Below are 22,284 nucleotides of genomic sequence, written 5' to 3' on the forward strand. Positions count from 1 at the left end.
CAGAGGTTAAGGCAGGTAACTGATAAAGTAATCTAGACACACAAAACATTAAGAAATGCCTGAAGTCTGGATGAATAGCGATGTGATAAGCATCTTTTAAATCAAGTGTTACCAAGAACCTTAAATAAGGATGGAGTAAAAGGTTATGAAGTGACAGTATTTTGAACTTTAGGCAGCATCACAAATTTGTTTAATTTACATTTTTGGCTGTGTTTAATCACAAGGGTGAAAAAACACTCAAACTGTGGAGTATTGCTAAAACAGACAACTTCCGAAAAGTAAGTGAGCTCTAATTTTCTCACAGCATCCCTCTTGTGGCTTGATTAAAAAAAAATAGAAACAAAGCACCTAAAGGTGACGTGAGCCTAACATCAATACATGAGCAAGGTTGCTTATTAGGAGGTACAATAGTCTAAAGTCAGAGAAAATTCTAAAGACTGATACTGTGAAACTGTTGGTCTAGCCCCAATTAAATAGACAGTAAAAAAAGTAACGTTCTGTCAAAGAAAAAAGAACAAAGAAAAATAAATGACTTGCAATTGAAAATATTGAAGTGATAGAAAGAAAAACAGCAGTAGGAAGAAAAGTACTCACCCACTGTACATTCCTTGATGACAAAGTAAAAATTTAATATAGCAGCCTGTACCATTTTCCCTGGAACAGATCCTTAAACACAGCAAAGGAAACTGGACAGGTATGGCATGTGTGGTGTGCAACAGAAAGGGTGAGAGTTCTTGGCAGCCTAGGAAATTTTTATCTGTAGGCAATCCTAACTCCTGTGGCATAAGCACTATTGGTTATAGATGGTTCTCTTATTACCAGTTTATAAGTGATGACTGGGAGAATTGAAGGCTGAGAAAAGAGAAACAATCTATCACAATGGAGACGAGAGCAGGGAATGACAAAACAAAATGGCTCAAATGACACTACAGTTAGACAAATGCACATCCCGCTTGTACTGCTATGGATTTTTAGTGACTTTATGAGTAGAATTGTATGATAAACTAGACCCTGTCAGGCAAATCTACTTGTTCAAAAAGAATTTACATACAGCATTAGAAAACCAGTGTATCACCACAGTGGTTCATTGAATTAGCAGTTTAGGTGAAAAGGAGAAATGCAATACCCAAAATTATGTGCCATACTATATCAACACATTATAGACTGAATAGTACAGCATCTGCTAGAAGTAAAGAGATGAGTTTGGATTAATTTGAACTGTACAGCAGCAATACAGCGACTCAGTTCAGGTCATCAAACTTTATTTAGTGACATCAATGAAGGGATTTGTTCTAAAGCAGGTTATCAGTAAAACTATCTAATCTGCTACAGGCCTGTTCTAGTTTTGAAACTTGAGCAAGGATACCAGAAGACTTAAGGAGACTAAGCAGCAGACAGAAACAGACAATAACACATGCATGATCAGCTAAAAATTGTTTTATTCTACACAATAAGTTTTTCATTGGACCTTAGAATACGACACTGATGTGGTGATCAAATTTAACATCATGGTCAGCTACGACCCTCCCGTAGTTCATCACATTCAGTAATCACAATGTAACAACTACTTCTGATCTTTAACAAAAGATAATACTGGAATCCAAATTAATGTCCTTTGCTAATACTGCTTTAGTTTTATTAACGTTCACAATGACAGATCTCTCCAGCCAATGACAAATCACAGAAAAACAATGCTGTAATTCTGCTGTGACCTCAGAGGTCGACTTGAAAAGAATAGTAGAGGGGGATTTAGCTGTACTGGTCTACAGAAGCTAGACATACTGCTAGAGACTTCAGAGAGATGAGGTCTAGGTACAGATTCCCCGAGGAACACCTATCTTGATAAGTTTGGAGGAGACAAGCTTCCCCCATAAGATATGCTTAGATATGATGAGTAGGAGGATAAGGTTATGATAAGACAAGTTTTCTCTCTAGCAGATACACTAGATATGATCAGTAAGGTAATCTGTGAACCTGCTGAATAATTTGCTTTTAAGACCTCAGACCTTAACGTTTAAAGCAAGACTGTACAAAAAGCAATGGAGAGATTTTTTTTCGTTTATTTAACCTTTGTTGACCGAGTCCCCATAAGCTAAGAACCTCTTTTCAGGAGACCCCTGAGGTGGTATTTAAACTACTAGGGAAATCTGCATCAAAGATGAGTGTACTAACTGTTGTGCTACTAACACTGCATTAAAGAAAACTGTGCCAAGTACTTCTCCATTATTCATTGTTCTTTGCACATATTCAAGTAAAATCAAGAACAGAAGTGTTGGTTCCATTGCCCAGTCAAACACCATGCTGGGTGGCACACTGAGTGGATCAACAGCTCTTCCTGGCTAAATGTCTCAAGGGTGAGTGAATGGCTGTCTACAGCACAACTACCTCGCGAAGATGGACTACAGAAGTAGTCCTGAGCACGTACGCTTTCAAACCCACCTTCAAAGTAAACAGTGAAGAAAAAGAGTAACCTAAGCCACCTACAAGGAAAGAGAGAATGCACAGAACATACAAGAAGTACATAAGGACTGTTTACCAATAGAAGGACAGCCTTCATACAACACTGTTAAACATTTACCATAGTCACTAACACACTAGCACAACTCACAAGTTACTTGCCTAAGATGCATTTTCAACACAAAACTATATTCAATTCTTACCTTAAATATTTTTAAATTATTTTGAGCATCTTGTAGTAAACATGTTAAGGCAAAAAACATCCTCTGTTTATTTCTGAAAAAAAAAAGACAAATGTAAATTTCTTTGCAATGTTAAATATGGTATTACAAACTAGTTCACTATCCACTGCATACAACCTCAAAACACACTATCCAGCAATATTTTTCTTTTACTACGCATAACATCTTATGTAAATATTTCATCTCTACAGCTGGCAAAACAAAGCATTATCGTTTAGAAAACAAAGACTGTTATTTACACTTGATTATCAGGAGTCCAGTTTGGTTTTATAAGTAAAAAAAACTTGCTCAAAATTGACAGTTTACAAGGGTATGCATTGCATTAGAATCCGAATCTAACAGTAAAACAATGAACTAAGATTTCTAAGGAATTTTTTTAAGGAGGTCAAAAATGAATCACTTGCAATATTAATTTGCATGGAAGTCTAGAGGTATTCTGTTTGCAGTCCCAGGCACTGACCTCAAACTGGATAACAGGAACAGCAAAATGGAAAATGTACACTGGGTTCAACAGTACCACTACAAAACCTGGCTCCAAACCCACACCTAGCTCCAAGGGATCCAAACATAGAAAGGTTAAACCCCAGCTGCCCCTACACACAAAAGAAAGAGTCTCTAGGAGCTCCACTAAAAGGGGGGAGGGTTGCAACTAGAACAAACAGCAGCCCTGGGCCTCCAGGAGCCAAAACAAACAACAAATGCAAACTACAAAGCACAGGCAATGCTTAAGCACCGCAGAGAAGGTATAACCAGGACTGGATACAAACGTTCCCTGTCTAGAATAAACTGCCCCTAGCCTTATGGGTTCTCTCAGTCAAGATACACAGCCAAAGGAAGCCAGCCAACTTTAACTACCATCAAGGTAACTAAGGAAAAACCCCAAACTGGAAATTAAACCCTCCATCTCCATGAATCCTGATCAGGGTAACCTGCCGCAAGTATGTCAGCACAGAGAGGATATCCTCCTCCTTTTAGGCGTTGGCCTCAGTGGTCTACAACATGTTAGGCTCCAGCAACTGATGGACCTCAAAGATGACACAATGAACAAGTCAGAATGTTAACCACAAAACCCTCCCTGAGTTGAAGTGAGTGGTGGGTGATCATACCAGTAGTTTCACTCTCATGGAGAGGGAGGGGCAGTCATCAACCTCCACCCCTTCCAATCTGAGAAGGGGTCCTAACCCAGAACAGATCAAATGCCCATTCCAATGCAAATGAAGGATGTGCAGAATGATTAAAGGAAAGTCACTCAACAGGCAACTAATCCACAGCTCTGCCACAACAGAGACCAAGTGAGGATACAGGAATGGAATAAACCAGAAGAACAGGGGTGTGGCAGACTGCAGCAAGCCTTCATCTGCTGTCTAAATGAGTGGCTCTCCATGGTAAGACCATTGTGTGGTGGTACCACAGATTGCTCTAGTATAGAGCATCAATGGACCTTCCTCATAGGCAGGCTGATAAGATGGATCATTTATTTTATCCTGTTTTACTCGTTTTGTTTTGTTTTTTTTGCCTTATTTCTAAGTTCCTGATACTGTTGTTTTAGAAACTACTGTGTTAGTCTTACGCTATAGTTCCCAGGCTTTATCTTTAATTTTCAGAAGGGTCCTAAGTGTCTCTGCTTAGCCAGGGGGCATAGTTTGATTTTACTCTAATGGTTCTAACAAGGGGCATGTGCATTTCATTTATCTAAAAAGGATTTATTAAAGTGGTTCACTGCGTCATCTAGGTCAAGGTATTTGAGTGGAGTCCAATTGCACCTTTGTAGGTCACCTGGGAAGTTGTCAAGATTAAAGTTATGTTTTTTCTGAGTAGTTTAAACATAGTAGGTTTTGGTGGGAATATGTGTTGTCGTATAAGAAATGTGGGTAGGTGGTCGCTCAGACCATCAAGAAGGCAACCTGACTGGAATGAGTGAGAGGAGTTTAGTAATATCCAATCCAAGGTTGATTTTTTTTTTTTTACTAGCTTTACCTATTTGGGTAGGTTCTTGAACAGTTTGTGTAAAACCACGCATGTTTATGTGACAAATGGGGTGATATGTATCACATGCAAACTAGTCTAAATTAAAATCACCCAGTATGAATGTCTCCTGACTAAGGGTACTATTTGCTCAGTGCAATAGATATTCTATAACTGGGGCATTATTTCCAGTGGGATATAGCAGCCAATTATATTGTTTTTCTTGAATATGTAGTTAGTGTAGTATAGATGATTTCTGCACTGTCAAGTTGTGGGGTTTTGCAGTCAAGGAAAGTTAAAGTAAGATGGTCTTTAAAGAGGACAGCAACTCCACCGCCTCTTTTGTTGAGTCGATCTACCCGCAGTATGGATTAACCTGGTGGTAGTATTTCATCATCTTTTGTACTTAGTTTTAGCCATGTTTCAGTGATTATTACTATGTCTGGGGAGTATGTGGCTAGAGTAGCATGCAGGATGTCTAAATTGTTAGCTATACTTCTAATATTAATGTTCTTTAGCAACAGGCCTGATTTTTTTTTCTGTTTAGGATTGGATGTGTAGGGGTGTTGAGACTAGAGTGACTAGGAGAGTGGTCCACGGTTTAGGTGGGTGTCACCACTAAGCAGTAGCCTAGAAAATCTGAGAAAAATGATGTACTTCTGATGCAATGGAAGGGTTTGATAAAATAAATTTAAAAAATGTCTTCTGCGGAGGACTTAACATTCAAGAAAAACATTTATCTGTTAAATTTTGTATTAAAGGGAAAATAGCATACATGTCAAAAGTTTATATGACCCAAGTAAAACATGAAAATGAAATGGTGGGACTCGTGTCTTCTTTCATTTGGGATTCAAGATTAAACCCAGTGAAAAGAATTGTGCTGTATATGACTAAAGATAAAAGGGAACTGGGGTTAGTAAATCCACTTGTTTATTCTGCTTCTTTAAACTTGTACAGAGTATTAAAATGGGGAAAGGAAAGAGAATGAGAAATTAATAGTGATAATGATTATATAAAAGTACAAAAAGTTCTGGGATATGATGAGAAAGTGAAAAAGAAAATGTAAATGAAGGAATTAAAAATTATCAAGAAAAATACTAATGTGGAAAACAAAAATTGACAATATACAGAAAGATAGAATGATATGTTATAATAATGTGATGAAACAATATTATCGAAATCCATCAGAAAATTTACTAGAAGTGATTAAAGCCATTAAAATAAGGAAAAATGGTGTACCAAGACAGTAGAGTGTCAGGATTTCCTACAGAGACGGGTAATAAACATGTTATAAGTAAAGGAAAATACACCATATATAAAGAAAGTTGAAAGAGTGTGCTTATTTTTTGGTAATAAGAGAAGCAGAGCAGGTCAGTTTTGAAAGGTGAAAAAGAATAGTGAAGCTCTGGGAAATGTGAAGAAAATGTTTTTGAGAATATTAATGTCAAAATATAGATCTGAATATGATTATGTGTGAATATTATAAGAACAAGATGAATGGATAAGTGAGAAGGGTAGACAGGAATTTATTTTATGTTGTTGTTGTCTTTCGGCTTTTCCCGGTTAGGGGTCGCCACAGCGGAACTCCGGTACGGTAATGATTGGCAGTAGATTTTCACGAACGCAGAGGTACCAGCTTGACGTTCAACCTTCAGCGAAGGCACGCCCATTTACGTATGTCTTTAGAATGCCCACCCAACAGTGGGGAGGACATGCAGACTCCACACAGAAGGCACTCCCCGTACTCCAGCCGAGAATCAAATGGGAGAACCTCTTGCTGTGAGGCAACCACGTTACCGCTGCACCACCGCAGATGTACCAGGAATTTATTTTATGTAATATGGGTTATTTGGAATGAAAAACTAAATGCAATTGTGTTTAATGGGAAATGGATTTTGGCAGTAATATTGCGAAAAATTAGCTTATAGTTGTGGAAGGTGGAGTAGAGGTTAATTATGAAAGAATAACCATGAAGACGTTAGAAGATAAATAGTAAGAGATGTTTATTTATATATATATATATATATATATATATATATATATATATATATATATGTCTGTAAATATGTACATTTTGTAAAAATGTAAATATTCAAATATTGTTTTTATGTTGTTTTAATACAGGTTTTCAATAGATGCCCAAGGATCTTTTACATCCACCTAAGCTCCACTAACTGAAGCAAATGGGACTTCAGTGTTTCTCATCAATAGGATGAGGCATACAGGAGTGAAGCAACTCAACCCAGAGCCTTCTGCATCACAAGCGAGTGTGCAACATGTTGTGCCACCACTGACACTAAAAATGAATCTAAAGGCCAGAGTGGCAGCTGTATAAACTTTCTTCCCAAACCAGCCTAGCATTCTGCTTTCCTTTGCATTTGGGAGGGTACTAGGATAAACATTAATAGGGACCTCTTCTCTGGATCCACAGACACTACAGCTGAACCCACCACAAGATTCCTATACAGGTATTTATGGGACTCTTGAAGCTAATAAAACTTATTTGGTCTCTTAGGAGCAATGGACTGAGTATGTGGTTCCCAGGAGGATGCAAGGCAGGCATCCCCCGGAACTCCCAAAATAGAAAGAATAGCCACAGATTTTTGCAGGCATCCAGTTCCAGTGATTCCTATGTGCCTCTGCTGTCTCCTCTATCTCCTACTTGAAATTTTCTTTCATTCTACAAATGAGATTGCCTCTGTGAGAGAAGAGGAAATAGTGCCTTATGCATTTGTATCATAGCCTAAAGGGAAGACATTTGGAAATAATTATGAGCCAGGTCTAATCACTCAACAGTGTGAACACTGGCTCTACATCACTGTCACTGTTAAAATAACACTCTGACTCCATGTGTAAAAATGGGCAAAAGGGGGTTATGGCTAGATAAATAGAATTCAAATCTTCCCCCATCGTCAGAGGAGTCTCTCAACCTTTTCAGAGCAGTGTTCCCTTTCGTTTTTACCAGATGGGAGTGCAGACACAAAAAGATTTGCTTATGGCTGCAGGCTTTGTAAGGCTTGCAGAAACCCTGGAGCCAATGTAATTTGTCTGCAGATGGAAACCAAATACTTTAAAGGAGCCTAGGCCTGGTGATTTCTGGAGGAAAATCTACCTTGGAATCCAGGCCTTGGGATGGGACTGCTGCACTTCCACCTCAAAACCAGGGACATCTCTCTTTAATGTAGGTAGGAGGTTGCCTGTCCTCTTCAGAAATAAATTGTGCTTCAGCAATGGACACACAGAAACTGACACCGTATCTAGAATCTGAACCCTAATTTTGGCTCAGTGGGACACTCCTTGTTCCTTTGGCATGACTTTCTCCAGAGGGGCAGTGTCAGAAGCCTCGGGAAAGGCCCCTTTTTTCCTAGGACAAAAACTGAAAATTGCAGCCTAGTCAGGTTGCTTCTATACGAGAGCCTCCCTTGTAGACAGTGTCAAGAAAGTTTTGAATTTGGATGCGGATACATCTATTTTTATACCAGCATGCTTCCTTGGATGAATAGTGAGTGGAAGGCACCCAAAAGCTTTCCTATACTGATCATACATCAAAATCCTTGGTAGGATTAGTCTAATATAGCAATATGCTACTGCAATGGTGACCTATTTGAACATCTATAGTAAGTTTATTTACAAAACGATACTTTCTTCCCACATTTGTCCACAATACAACTCTTTTTATCACTGGAAACAGATTTAACTGGTGGCAGCTTGACCTTTTGGTGGCATCCAGCAAGATAACAGCAGGTTTTGTAACAGTGTTATTGTAGAGCTGCTTGAGTTAATCTTCTAGTTCAGAAAAAGTAACGTTTCCTAACATCCAGCGGCTGAAGTCTGGCCCTAGTGAAGCACTGCTGGAGGCAAACATCTGAAAAACTGAAGAACTGTCCATAAGCGCAAGATCTTCAATGAAGAACAATTCCAAGTACTTCTTAGTGAAGGATGTCCAACAACTCTTTGGCTCCCCATTTAAGATGGGCCTGTATCAAATACAGGCTCTTTCCACAGGAGATGCCATCAGATTAAAAGTCAAAAGAAACAGACTCTTCATCCGTACAGTTTCCCGGGGGGGGGGGGGTGTATCCTTTGCCATACTGTCAAACATTCTTCAGTAACTTACCTATAAATCAAATATGACTAAGGCCAAGGTAGACATTAAAAGGGTAAGGGCAGCCAAAAAACAACATAGCTAAAATATCCACTGAGACGTGGAACGACTGCAGTGCAACTGTCTTGCTAACTCCCCCAAAAAAGGGAATAACAGCTGGGAAACCAAAAGAAACAGATGTCAAAGCAAACATGTGCCTCCCTAGGACTGATTCTCAGGCCACTACTGGATGAGTTTCTAAGGCCTTAGGGCTCACTGCCTGTGGAATCTTTCACAGCTTTTTAGGTTTATTTGGATTACGGATGTTACTCTGACTTCCATTTGCTAGAAGCAAATGGAATACTCTCCTTCAAATGGTGGGATAATGTCCATAGACCTAAGGTGAGAACCTTTTTACGTTTGACAAAGGCCTTGAAGCTGGAGAACCTAGTATATATTAAAATGTACATAATTTTCACAAGTTGATATTGGCTGTTTTTTTTTACTGAGAAAAGGTAATGAAAGTGATAACCCTTTGGCAGAATCTGTTTCTTGCAGGTGCAGCTGCTTATTTTCTCCAGATTATTCTTTGCCTTTGCAGACGTGTCCAAAATCTCAATCTCCAGCCTTCATCTGTTCCCAAGGATTTACATACTCCCTCCTGCTCAATGTCTTTCATATCGCATTCTTGTCCCAGATTAATATTTTCTTGGTGCTATCCTGTTTTAAATGCTGCTTTTGCACATTCATCAACACAAACTGGGATTCTTACATCGGAGAATGTTTTTTAAATACTTTTATTGAATTATCACTGATGACATAGGCAAACTAAAAGTAATCAAATGCAATTTACGTATCTAAAATTTCAGTAAGGCGAGTGCACCCTTTAGATGCTTTCTAGCTAATTTAAGTGCTCACCAATGAATTTTGCGACTATTGCTTGCAGTTAACGCCTAAGAGACCTGTTTTAGCTTCTGTGATTAGTGCTTACTGGTTTAAGTCTTAAGAAACCTGTTACTTTAAAGTTAATTAGGGTTGTGCATACTTCCTGCACATGTTGACTGCAACACTTCTCTCCTCTTTTAGTAACCAAACCTTCTTCTCTACCTCCCTGCTGGATTCCATTGCCCTACTCCTAACATGCAGTCAAATCCTACCTATGTGACTGTACACCAGGAACCACTACTAAATTCAATTCAAAGACTCAGCTGAAAGTGCCTCAGAAACATTCTGTTCATGCTTTAAATGACTAATTTGACTAAAGAAAGAAATAGCCCATAATTTATTTGTTATTTCACTATCTCTGCCGAATTGCCTATTTTTTGCCTGTACTAGTGAAGCGCTTCACCAAGAGGGACAGCTACTTAGTTATACACTACTACCTGTATCTACCCCATCCCTGTTAATACAGCCCCCCATTTATCACTCAGAGCTTAGCTTCTCCATAATAAAGAAATTGGTCTGGCTTGTACATTGTCGAAATTAGTCTGTCGAAACAGGGTAACCTTACTGATTTTCCACCAATGTGGATATTTTTCTTTGCCCGATTGTTTTCCAGCCCACAACACTTGCCAAGAACAACAAATAGGGTCTCTGCCTGCTCCACTCCCTTCCCTGCCCCAATTCCCACACACCCCCAGTACTCCTACATTTATTTTAACCAGAAACCCCTCTCATCAATCTGACAACCAATCAAACCAATACCCCCAACACTGACCCCACCACCATCCTACTATTATCCTTCCATTTCTACTAACATGATTCAGCATACCATACTTAACACTCATTACTTGCAGACATTGCATCTTACCAAAACACCATTATTCTCCCACTCAACCACTTCTACTGCACTACTACACTCACCACCGTTCAGGACTCATCCTCTCACTACTCATGTCCCACAAACACAAATAACCATCCCAATGCAACCCCCACATTATCTATCACCTATAACACCCAAACAAAAAGCATCCCTAAAACTTAAACTAATCCCCCCCGCATTATCACCTACTACACCCAAACAAAAAGTTTCCTTAAAATACAAACTAATCCACACATTAATAAAACTAATGTCCTCAGCCATAACACAACTTGCCCTCGGTGGTGACATCCACCCCAACCCTGGCCCCTCCATCTCCAAGTCCATTCCTAATAATCAGTATAATAACCACACCTTCTCTCAAAATTACAGCCAATAGAAAGCCAACTGACCTTCTCCTAAGTCTAAATATCAGAAGTATAACCAATAAAGCCCACGAACTCTATGCCAACACAGACTTATACTCCCCAGATACGATCATCCCGATAGAAACCTGTCTCAAACTTCACATTAGCAGTGAGCAAATTCTCCCTATTGGCTATGATACACTAAGAGTAGATTGGTTATACAAGAAAGGGGGTGGTGTAGCTCTAATGTTTAAACCATCTAAAAACATTCAGATCCTAAACTTATCAGCTCCCCAAATTGGCAAAGAAGAAATAATTTATACCATCCTCAAAATAAACCAAGACAAAACCATTAACATAATAGGATGCTACTTCCCAACTGACCATAATATCCCTCCACTAGAAAACCTCCTCAACTGGGTAAGCCACCATCTTCCCCAAGAGACCATAATTTTAGGTGATTTTAATACTGACTGGCAATCCTGTTTCAATAACCATCCAGACCACCATCTAAACCTTCATGGTTTCTTTCAACTCACCCAGTCACCCACCAGAATAAATAAAAACTCAACAAGCATACTACTCTTGATTGGATAATAGTCAGCAAGGTCCCCCAGTCATATATAGATGGCTGCCTCCCGGATAGGCTCAGTGATCATACCCCAACATTCCTACACAAAAAACACCTATATCAGGCTAAACCCATAGTCTATCGGCAAATACATAATAAGGTAAACTTTAATCCACTCACATTCATCTCATCCCTTAAAAACTGTAACTGGACTCCACTAAAGTACCTCAACCTAGATGATACTGTTCAGTTTTTCAATACTATCTTCCTAGATAAGTCTTGTGGGGGTGTGGGTATTTAGGTTACCAGAGTAAAATCACTAGGTCAGTAATGAAAATCAGAGATGAAGCCTGGGGATCACTAGCGCAAAACCAAACCTCTCAGCTAGACAGAAATTCATAGAAATGCACAATACAGTCAAAAAGCTAATAAAACAGGACAAAATCCAATATTACCAGTCTGCCCTTAAATCCTCCCAATACAAGCCCAAGCAATTCTGGTCCTCCATAAACTCTATCCTCCACCAAGGTAAAGTCAGTACCACCTAACACTCTCCACTCCTCTGAAAATATTGTTACCTCATTCAATAAACACTTCACACAAACCATTCTATCACTAGCTAGACAACACAACCCCCCCTCCCCTCCAACCCCACACCTACACCTAGTAATCTGTCCACTGCCTTCTCCTCTTTTCCTATTCATACCTCCAACATAAAAAAGCTTTGTCTAAACTTAAGCCCACTAAACTAGAAGCCAACAACCGCCCAAGTGAATACCTAAAAATTGCAGCTAATGCCCTAGCCTACCCAGTCTCAATCTTGATTAACCAATCACTATCCAAATGCTATGTCCCTTCACTATGGAAAATATCTCACATCATTCCCCTCCACATAACTCACCAACTACCAGCCTATAGCAATTCTCTCTCCACTCTCCAAGACACTTGAGAGATGCATTCACTCTCAAGTCCTAGACTACCTCCTTACTAACAACCTCCTAACAGTCAATATGGTTTCTGGCCATACCATAGCACTACCACTGCCTTGCTTGCTTTTACTAACATTATCCTTCATCATACAAACAATGGCTATTTCTCCTCTGCAATTTTCCTAGACCTATCTAAGGCATTTGACTTGGTCTCACACAAACAACTCATCTCTGTTCTCAATAACCTATCCTTTTCTCAATCCGTCAAGAGATTGGTTTCAGAGCTACCTGACTGGTGGCCAGCAATCCGTTGTTTGGCAACTCCCCGTCTCAACTGGTGTTCCCCAAGGATCCATCCTTGGACCCTTACTTTTTGCCATTTTCACCAATAATCTAGTCTCTGCCACCAAACAGGCTTCTCTCATACAGTACGCAGATGACTCCACCATCATCTGCTCAGCCCAATCCCTACCCAAACTGCAAAAGATCACACAGGAAGCATTTTCCTCTGTTGAAACTTGGCTATCTGATGCCCACTTAATAGTCAATCCAAACAAAACTAAACCCATCTTCCAACCCATTAAACATAATCAAACCTACTCTCACTTTAATATTGCAGCCAATGACATCATCATTATCCCAACAGATCACACCAAATTGCTAGGAGTTGAGACAGACTATCTCAAATCTGACATTCACATTTCCTTGACCATAAAAAAAGTCCACAAAAAACTAGGGGCTTTATATAGAAATAAGCAATTCCTCACCAAAACAGTTGCAAATTCCCACCTTATCTCAGCCGTTCTCTACGCCTCTCCAATATTTGGCAACCTAAGGCAAAGTGAACTAAATAAACTCGACACTTGCTACAAAAAAATCGCCAAGTTTGCCACCCAGGCCTCCTACAGTAGTCACCACTGTATCTCACTTACTGAACTTGACTTGCTAGAACTCCCTCACCTCCTTCAATGGCACCAACTCTCACTTGCCCACAAGCTAGTAAGCCATCCTCAAAGTCCCATCCCTCCAAAATCTACTCCAGCCCTATTACACCACCAGACCACTATGCTCCAGCAACAAAAATCAATTACAGGTAACCAGACCCAAGAACTCTGCTGGGGAAGCACTCTTCTCCAGCTCAATAGCCAAGTTATGGACCCCCCCCCCCATTAACCTCTGTACTATTATGTACTCACTTCAAATCTGTACTTAAATCTCACATAAAATAATGCTGGATATGCCCTTGTAACAATTCTCACTAGCATCTCCTACTCCATCCACCCTCAACCTATCTTCCACCTTACTATCTTTGATTACGGCCATCTCTGATGCTTGAAAGCTTATTAATACATCACTGCTGTAATTGTTGTTACTGTATTAATGTGGAATATCTGCTAGCTTAATTATTAGAATACATGCCATCTTAGATGGCACAGATGTTATGTGTGTACTCTATGTACTAATCTGTCCATCTAATTATGTTATTCATCTTGAACTATGTTTGTATTACTGTTTTTATACATGCAGTTACATCTACTTTTTGTAATCTTGTACTTTATCATTATTGTGGATCTTTTCTCCCGGGCCTCTGCTGAAAAAGGACCCATGTCCAGTTGGATTTTCCCGGTCAACAAATGTAAATAAATAAATAATATTAATACATTCACATATTGTTATATTCTACAATGTTTGTAAATATGTGATGTATAATCTAAGCAACATAATCATTCAGTTCCTGCCTTCTCTTAATCCTCATTCCTCCTACAAAACATTTTTTTTGCAGGGAGCATATAAATACTTACTGGCAATAAAACATGAAAAACAATACAACTCAGTAAAGAATACCTCAGAAGACTAAAACTAAGTGAAAACTGCCTTGACTTCTAGGAATAAAGTCCAAGCTACAAACCACTGTGCTCTTCCTGTTATAATGTGCAGTTTTGGGATGGCTGACTGGCCCCAAAAAGTACTGGATCAGTTGGACAGGAAAACAAAAAAAATGCTTCACACTTATCAAAATATATAAAACTGTTTCCTCAATTTCCATTTTTTTCTGTGCAGTTTACTCCTGTCGTTTTCGAATGATCCAATCCTGTTATTTTATCCCCATTACAATATTCATTACTTCAAGTATAGTTGGTTTAGATTTTGTCTTCCACTTTCTAACTATTGCTTTTTTTTGGCAGCCACCAGAATTAAACTTAACAAGGCTTTACTGTATCCAAGCAATTCAGATCCTGCATCCCAGCACATTAAAAATAAATAAAAATAATTTCCTTAGCCACACCCATCTGCTCTCCCAGTATTCCTGACAGAGTACTCTGTGGGGAATTTTTTAAAGTCAGTCAACTCATTACACTCACAAAACATATGTTACCAGTTACCTCTTTCTCCCAGCACTTGCCACCTACTTGAGCAAAAAATCTTTGTAGTCTGCTTTTCAGGTAAAAATCCTAAATCTAGACTTTGTTGCTGATTGATTTCTGTAGTTACTGTGGTTACTGTGCAATATTTATATGCTTTGCTGATTACCTCCCCCCACACACACACTTTTACAGCACCCTCTGTTCTTGATTCAATTAAAAACTCAAGTTGCTGGTCTTTCATTTAGGATTTAGAAGGTATGTCCTTACCATAACTAGGATTTGTGTTGTCATTTTCATTCTTCCTCACAAATGGGTATAGGGTCAGATCCTTGGATACGACTCTGCCACTTTTACAAAACTTGTATCTGAATCTTGAGCTCCCCCCTCTACTCATAATGTCCTTTTCCATCCCCAACTCCTCAGACAGTTTGCTGCCTCAATCCTACTGTGTTTTAGAGACATAATAGGCACAACAAAAGACTGAGGCTCAAACCAAGAACATGCTGGTTCCCATATCATCCAAAAATCTTTCTAGAAGAAAAAAGGGCCAAGACATGGCTGGGCAGGAAAATGAGAAGAATGAAAATGGACAATACAGATGCCAAGTTATGGTAAATACATAATTTCTAAATCTGATGTCTGTTTCATTCTTCCTCATGAATGGGTCAGAGTCCCCAGCTATGTAACTGTCGGCCTCAAGGAAGGACATGCTGGAGCACTGTTGAACTGAAATTCTGCTTCTGGAGACCATGTTTAATTTGTAATGTGTAACAAAGGTACAATTCTTTGACCAAGTGGTTGCAGCACAGATGTCAATGGCGGGTTCTTGAAGAAAAAGCAGATGAAGTAACCCTAGATATTGTGGCATGCACTCTAGGAGGACAAGACAACTGCAATCCTTTTTGAGAATAAATCAGTGAGATACAAATCAGTAATCCATTTGGCAAGAGTAATGTTGGATACTGCCTGACCCAAGCAGCTAGGGAAAAAGGATACAAACAGCTAATCAGATTTCCTGTACTGTTTTGTTCTGTGAAGATAAACATGTAATTGTCTGTGAACAGCAAGCAGATGCAGCATATATTCACCTTTATTAGAAAAATTTGGAAATAAAACTGGTAACTGAATGGACTGGTTAATGTTAGTCTCAGTAGCCACTTTGGCAGAAAGGAAAGGCTGGTTCGAAGAGATACTGTATCCTTATGGAAGATGATGTAAGAAGGCCTGGACAATGAGGCCTGGAGCCCAGAAATTCTTTTTGCTCAAGTGATAGCTTCCTCTGCCTCTGGAGGAAGTATCCCCTCAAGTCCTGGAAAGGTCCTGGAGATTTCTGGAACCACATTTTCTTACCACCTCACTGATTTCTAGAAAAGGTACAGTGAGGGGTACAAAACTCAACTCCCATGGCAGACAACGTCTTCCCTTTCCTACTTGCTGTGGATAAGCGTATCCTTCACGGATGGCCTGAACAAGGAGGAGCCATCAAAGGGGGCATTAACAATTGACTCCTTAAAAGGTTCCACGAAGATGCATAGCCTCATCCAGGCATGTCTTCTAACAGCTATGTCAGAACTGGCTGCTCATGAGGGGGGCTCTGATGTATGGGAGATCAGCCTCATCTATGACTTGACAATGGATGAAAGAGTGGCCAAGTGTGGAGAAACCCTCTTGAAATCCTCTGCAGACATGGACTCAAAGAGGTTGACAGCTCCTTGATCAAATCTCAATGCAGACAAGTAAAATATGCCAGGTAACAACCTCAGTGCGAATGTGGCTAAGGTGTAAATGCGCTTTGCAAATCTGTCCATCACTCTGAACTCCATGTTCAGTACATGGACAGTGGAGCTTTGATCCGCTATCTCCTTCTTAGTGGCCACTGCCACAGCTATGGCATCAACTGGGATTCCCTTGCTCTAGTGAGGTCTGAAGGGGGAACCAAAAACTTATCCGGGCACTTGGGGATGGGCTTGACTGTGTCTGGTTCCTTCCAAGCCTGGCGAGTAACCAGGTCAATAAGTTGATCTGCTGGGGGGGGGGGGGGGTCACCCAAGATGTATATGGGCCAGTTGCAAAATCATCCAGGAACACAGATTCCTCGGAAGGAGGAATTTGGGAAGACCAGCCACCTTTCTGTTTGAGGATTTCCAGGATGTCCCTGATGGAGACATTGTAAGGTGGTGATCCTTCTCCCGCAAAACTGGTGTCTTCTGTAAGAGACTCCAAAGGTGAACCTATGTGCCTCCACTTACACGCCCTCTTCCGCGGGGTGCTCAGGAGAGGTGTTGAAAGAAAGGGGGAAACCCTCTGGGGGACATGTGTGGATGTTTTCTTGCACTGGCTGCCCCCAAAGAGCAGATACTATGGGCTCAGAGCTTGGACCCGACAAGGGGAGAGAGATAGGATCTGAGACTGGACAGGAAGGCTGTCTATGTAGAAAGAACACCCTTTTCTACTACCTGGAAAGCTGATGGACCTGGAGAAACCTCTCCCCCCTCCTCATAGCCAAGGCAGCCAAAGGAAGGACGGGGCCAACCCTGGATCCAAGCACTCCAGAGAGAATTGGACCAGAGCTGTCCAGGGCAGAGGCACTGAAGGGAAGGATCCCACAAAGTAGGAGCTGACCCAAACCCCTCAAACTCTGAGCCGACCTCTCAGATTCAAGACCCACTTTAGTCCAAAGATATCGAGCAGGATTGGTCAGGGATATCGTCAGAGTTTAGGAAGGAGCTTCCTCAGATCAGACACAATCTTGGAGATCTTGGATCATGGGACTCAGGAACTGTGGGTCAGATCAGAGAAGAAGATAGTATCAGCTGGGAAGGAACACTCACAGACCTGGGAGGGGACTGAACTGGCAAGACCCCCATCTGGATCACAGCCTTAAGGAATGGCTACAACATCCTGTCTTTATCTGCCTCTGTCACGCTTTTAAAAGATCTAGATGATGCCACAGATGCTGGTCTAGACTGCTTCTTTGAGGTATGAAACAGCAAAGCAGGCAGAGCTAGAGAAAAAAGGTTTCAAAGCCATTTCGGTGACTTGCTCCTAGCTGTCAGATCCAAGGGTCTGGGATCAGAGTAGGAAATGGATGGCATGGGAGAGCAAGTGATGGTAATGACACCTGTCAGATCTAAAGCGGCCTGTGGATCCGAGGGAGGCGCTATGGTCTTCAGATCTGAAGAGGTCGGATCCAAAGTCTTTCCATGTTTTACAGGCAGCTCTGACAAGCGACACCGAGACCTTTACAGGGCTCACTTCTTGGATTCTAAGGAGCCATGCTGAGATTTGGGGGGGGGGGGGTTGAGCCGTAGAAGAGGAAACAGGAAGTAAACATTATTAATTTACTGCATTGGTCGGAAAGGGCCTTGGGGTTAAACAAGGTGCATACTTCACAGTTCAACTTGAGATGCTCTGGCCCTTGCCAATAAATGCACTTCTTATGGGCATCGTAACTGGGGATCTTATGCCCACAAGAAGTGCATTTCTTAAAACCAAGCTTCTCAGACATATCCACAAAGTTAATAAAGAACTATACACAAGAACAGCAAACCTACAGTATCTATACAAAAAAGTAGGCCTAAAACGCCGCACTGGAGAACACCCAACACTAAACCAAGTCAGAGGTTAATGCTGTAAAAGTAGCTCAAATTGTAGAACCAATACCAAACAAAAACATCTATAAACCCACAGAAGTTTTTTATACAGAGTTTTAGAAATAAGAAGGATAGGAAATAAAGACACCCTAAAGCCAGTGAACTGCTAGAAACAAATATAGGGAGGAGGAGAGAACAGTAACCATTATTAATTCAAAGATACCAATTTTTTGAGAAATATAGACAAAACAGCAAACTCGCATGCTCCTGATTCATTTTGCAATCTTGTTCCAATGGCGGCAAATGAAATTGGAAGAGTTGGGATAGAATAGGGCATTATGGGTAGAGGGAGCTGCTCGAGATTCTGATCCAAGTCTTGTAAAAGTGGCTGAGTTGGATCCAAGGATTGGGTCCTAGACCCATTCCTGAGGAAGGATGAAAAGGACAATATCAGATCCTAAGGTTATCACTAGTCTGTAATCCAATGTCTTCCTTGTCTTTTCTCATTCTATTACCTTCCCTTCTCCAATTATTTGTTACCCATACCTTGTTTTTTTTTGCCATCTTCCTCCAGGAAATTCCAACCCCTCGTCTATTTTCTGTACACTTAATTGCAGTCATCCATATCAGCAGAATCTCCTTTCTCCATTCCCCATTTTGGATTAGATATCAGCATACGTTCTCTGCCTCTTTACGAATATAGTACTCTGTAGGACTCATTCTCCTTAAGGATCTGCTTCCAAAATCGCATCCTTTCCTTACTTCTTGAATTACCACCTCCCCGGCTTAATCATCATCCCTTTTCACTTTGAATTGTACCTTTCTACTTGTGTTACGTAAAGAGCCTTATGTGTGTAGCTCCAAAATATCTCTTCAAATCAAGTAATTCTAAACCTCTTTGGGAGGATCATCTTATCCCTCTCGACTCTTGCCATCTTCTCCTCCCAAATAAAATTCAACTCTATTAATTACTATCCACAACTTTTCCTCAGATTGATAAAAATATGCATGACCTTTACATAAACCTAGTTTCCCAGTTTTGCATTATCTTTTGTTTAGTCTTTAGGCTGCCATAACCAAATCCTTTTTAATCCAAACTCCTAAACACAGCAATTTATCATGTCCCCATAAATATAGGTATTGCTGGACCAATTCATGTATTGGTACATAGCTTACAGCAAAAGCTTTTGTTTAACCTTTATTAATTTTATATCCCCCAAAAAAGCTGGAACTGTCTCAGAGTATTCCATAACATTGAGATATCCTTTTCTGTTTCCATCATGTACAAAATTATATCTGCAAATAAAGCAAACTTTTCTTGAATACCATACCAATTATATCCTTGAATTGCTCAGTGTTATTTTCTTTGCCAATGGTTCTAAATATAATGAAAATTAAGGGAAAGAAGGCACCCCCGCTTGGTTCCTCTGTTCATATAAAACTTACCAGAGAACTCTCCCACTTTGATTTTTGCCTCTGATCCCTCATACATCCCTCTAATTAACCTTACTATTGTATCAGGAAATGCAAAGGCTTCCAATGCCTTACTCAAAATCCTAACTTACTGTGTTGAATGCTTTCTCTGTGTCAAGACCCACCAATAACAGCGGTATTTTCTTTCATTCTGATTGCCTCTGGCTCATTATTGTTCTATTAATGTTGCTAAATGTTTGCCTCCCTTTCACTAAACCACAATGGTCCATTATCCATCAATTTTGGCATCACCTCTGCCATTATTTTATACATTACAACCACTTTATAATCATGGTTTAAAACTGAAATAGGCCTATATGAAACTGGATTAGATGGGCCTTTACCATCTTGGGAGTTACTGACCATCACCAGTTTTTTTTCCAGTATAGTGGTGGCTCCCCTCTTTTTAAAAATACTGTTTAACAAAACCTTCTAGATTTTTATCACTTTCTTCCCTCCAAGCTTCCAAACTTCCATCAGAATACCACGTATTCCTGAAGACTTTCCTGTAGATTGGGTATACATCACCATTATCTCATTTCCTCTTATCTTGACTGACCATTGTTGAGTCTCATCTACCTCTAACCTTGGTGTATTTGACTGTCTTCCATAATATTTCTAGATGAAAGTTATTTCTCCCAAATTTTAAGCTCCAAAACAGCAGTTTTGGGTACAAAATAAATATATACCAGCATAATTTTCATTCTTTGCTAGTAGCCCCTTACTACAAGTCTGCCTTTATTAGCTTCCCCCCCCTCTTATATTATTATTGGAACTCCTCTAGAAATGAATACAAGTACTCCTCTTTTCCTTTGTTCCCAATATTCTGCAGAATATCCATCATGAAATCCTTTATTTATCAAATTCACATGCGCACTTCTTTCCAAATGTGTCTCCTGTAGCATTACTATTTACACCGTTTAGTTCTTAATACAATTAAGTGTCCTTTACTTTTTGTCTATACCTGTGAGACCATATACAATCCAAGATAACATGGGAAGAGTTGTCATTATAAGACATCATTATTCCCACTAAATTATGCTTTTTTTAAATGTCTATTTCCAGCTTTTGTGATATATGCACCCATTAATGTCTGTCATGTTAATGGGTGGCCACGGTGGTGCAGCGGTTAGCGTTGCCACCTCACAGCAAGAGGTTCTTCAATTCGATCCTTGGCTGGGGTGCCTTCTGTGCGGAGTCTACATGTCCTCCCTGTGGTCGCGTGGGTTTTCACCAGGTGCTCCGGTTTCCTCCCACATCCCAAAGACATGCTTTAGGTGGACTGGACACTCTAAATTGGCCCTAGGTGTGAGTGCATGCATGTGTGTGTGTGCCTTCTGTGGAAGGTTGGGCGCCGGGCTGGCAACTCAACACCGTAAAACTCCACTGCCAATCATGAGCGGACAGGTGATCCGCTGTGGCGACCCCTAACCGGGAAAAGCTGAAAGAAGAAGAATGTATGTCATGTTGATCCTTTATGCATTTTTTTTTTATTATCAACATTGGAACTTATGTTACATTTTACAAGATGTTTTGTTTTCATAAAAAACTTTAAAACAGAAAAACAAACACACCCTGGAACACCCCATAAACTGTTAACTTAATACAAACACACAGCTATGTACTTCTTCAAATAATGAAGTTAAACTCTCCTCAAAGAAACATTTGTGCCAAAAAGACAGCCATTAACTCAGGCCCTAATTAACCTGAAAATGAGGTTATCCATGCTATGATGCATATTATTGCCTGCGCTTCTACTTTACTAATTGGTGTCTGTTCATTTTTTTTGTATCTTTATACCTCCTCCCCCCAGTTGTGATAACTACTTGCATAATTTAAGAAATCATTAACTTTTAGTCTTGAAAAAACTAGTCTTCTGTCTTGTATTGTTCTTTTTATCCCCTTGTCTCCATGCAAAAGTAAGAGATAAAAACAGAAAAATGTAGTCCTCTGTCGCAGCCTGAAAGACAAGCTGAAACATTTATTGATAAAGAAAAATTTCTCATTATATTTGGTGTTCTCATTTTTACTAGTTTTCACTTAAAAATTTTATTAGATTAAACCAAGGGTCTTAAGACATTCACCTATGCAAAAGTAATAAGACAACGTATTACTTCTACCTACATTAAGATCTGTGTTTACACCCTATGTTCCATTTCAACAACCTAAGATTACAGCCTCTTAACTTAAAACATGACTTTGTATATCTTTTCTTCTCTTTTTTGTACTTTAATACCTACATTTCTTAATACCAAATGTTTACTTTAATAACTTTATCGGATACAAGAACTAAAAATAATTTACTATAAAATAAGCAATCTATATTGTCAGTTTCAAAAAATACTGTTAAGAAAAAAAGTTTTACTTAGTTACCTTTTTCTTTTTTCCTTTCCCCTCAGAGTCATTCCAAACTTTAGTGACACAAAGTGAAGCAAATC

General features: G+C 39.7%; 1 protein-coding gene across 1 annotated transcript in view; it reads right to left on the reverse strand.

Annotated features, from left to right (window-relative positions):
• Positions 1-22,284, reverse strand: part of IPPK (inositol-pentakisphosphate 2-kinase) — an 828,159-nt gene that overhangs the window by 482,423 nt on the left and 323,452 nt on the right. Inside the window, exon 8 of the mRNA XM_044077413.1 lies at positions 2,661-2,733. Coding sequence (XP_043933348.1) covers positions 2,661-2,733 — 73 coding nt within the window. The remainder of the gene's footprint in view (positions 1-2,660; positions 2,734-22,284) is intronic.

The sequence above is a fragment of the Protopterus annectens genome, chromosome 7.part0 (genome assembly GCF_019279795.1).
Source record: "Protopterus annectens isolate FY-2018-M chromosome 7.part0, PAN1.0, whole genome shotgun sequence".
In the NCBI taxonomy this organism is placed as follows: Eukaryota; Metazoa; Chordata; order Ceratodontiformes; family Protopteridae; genus Protopterus; species Protopterus annectens.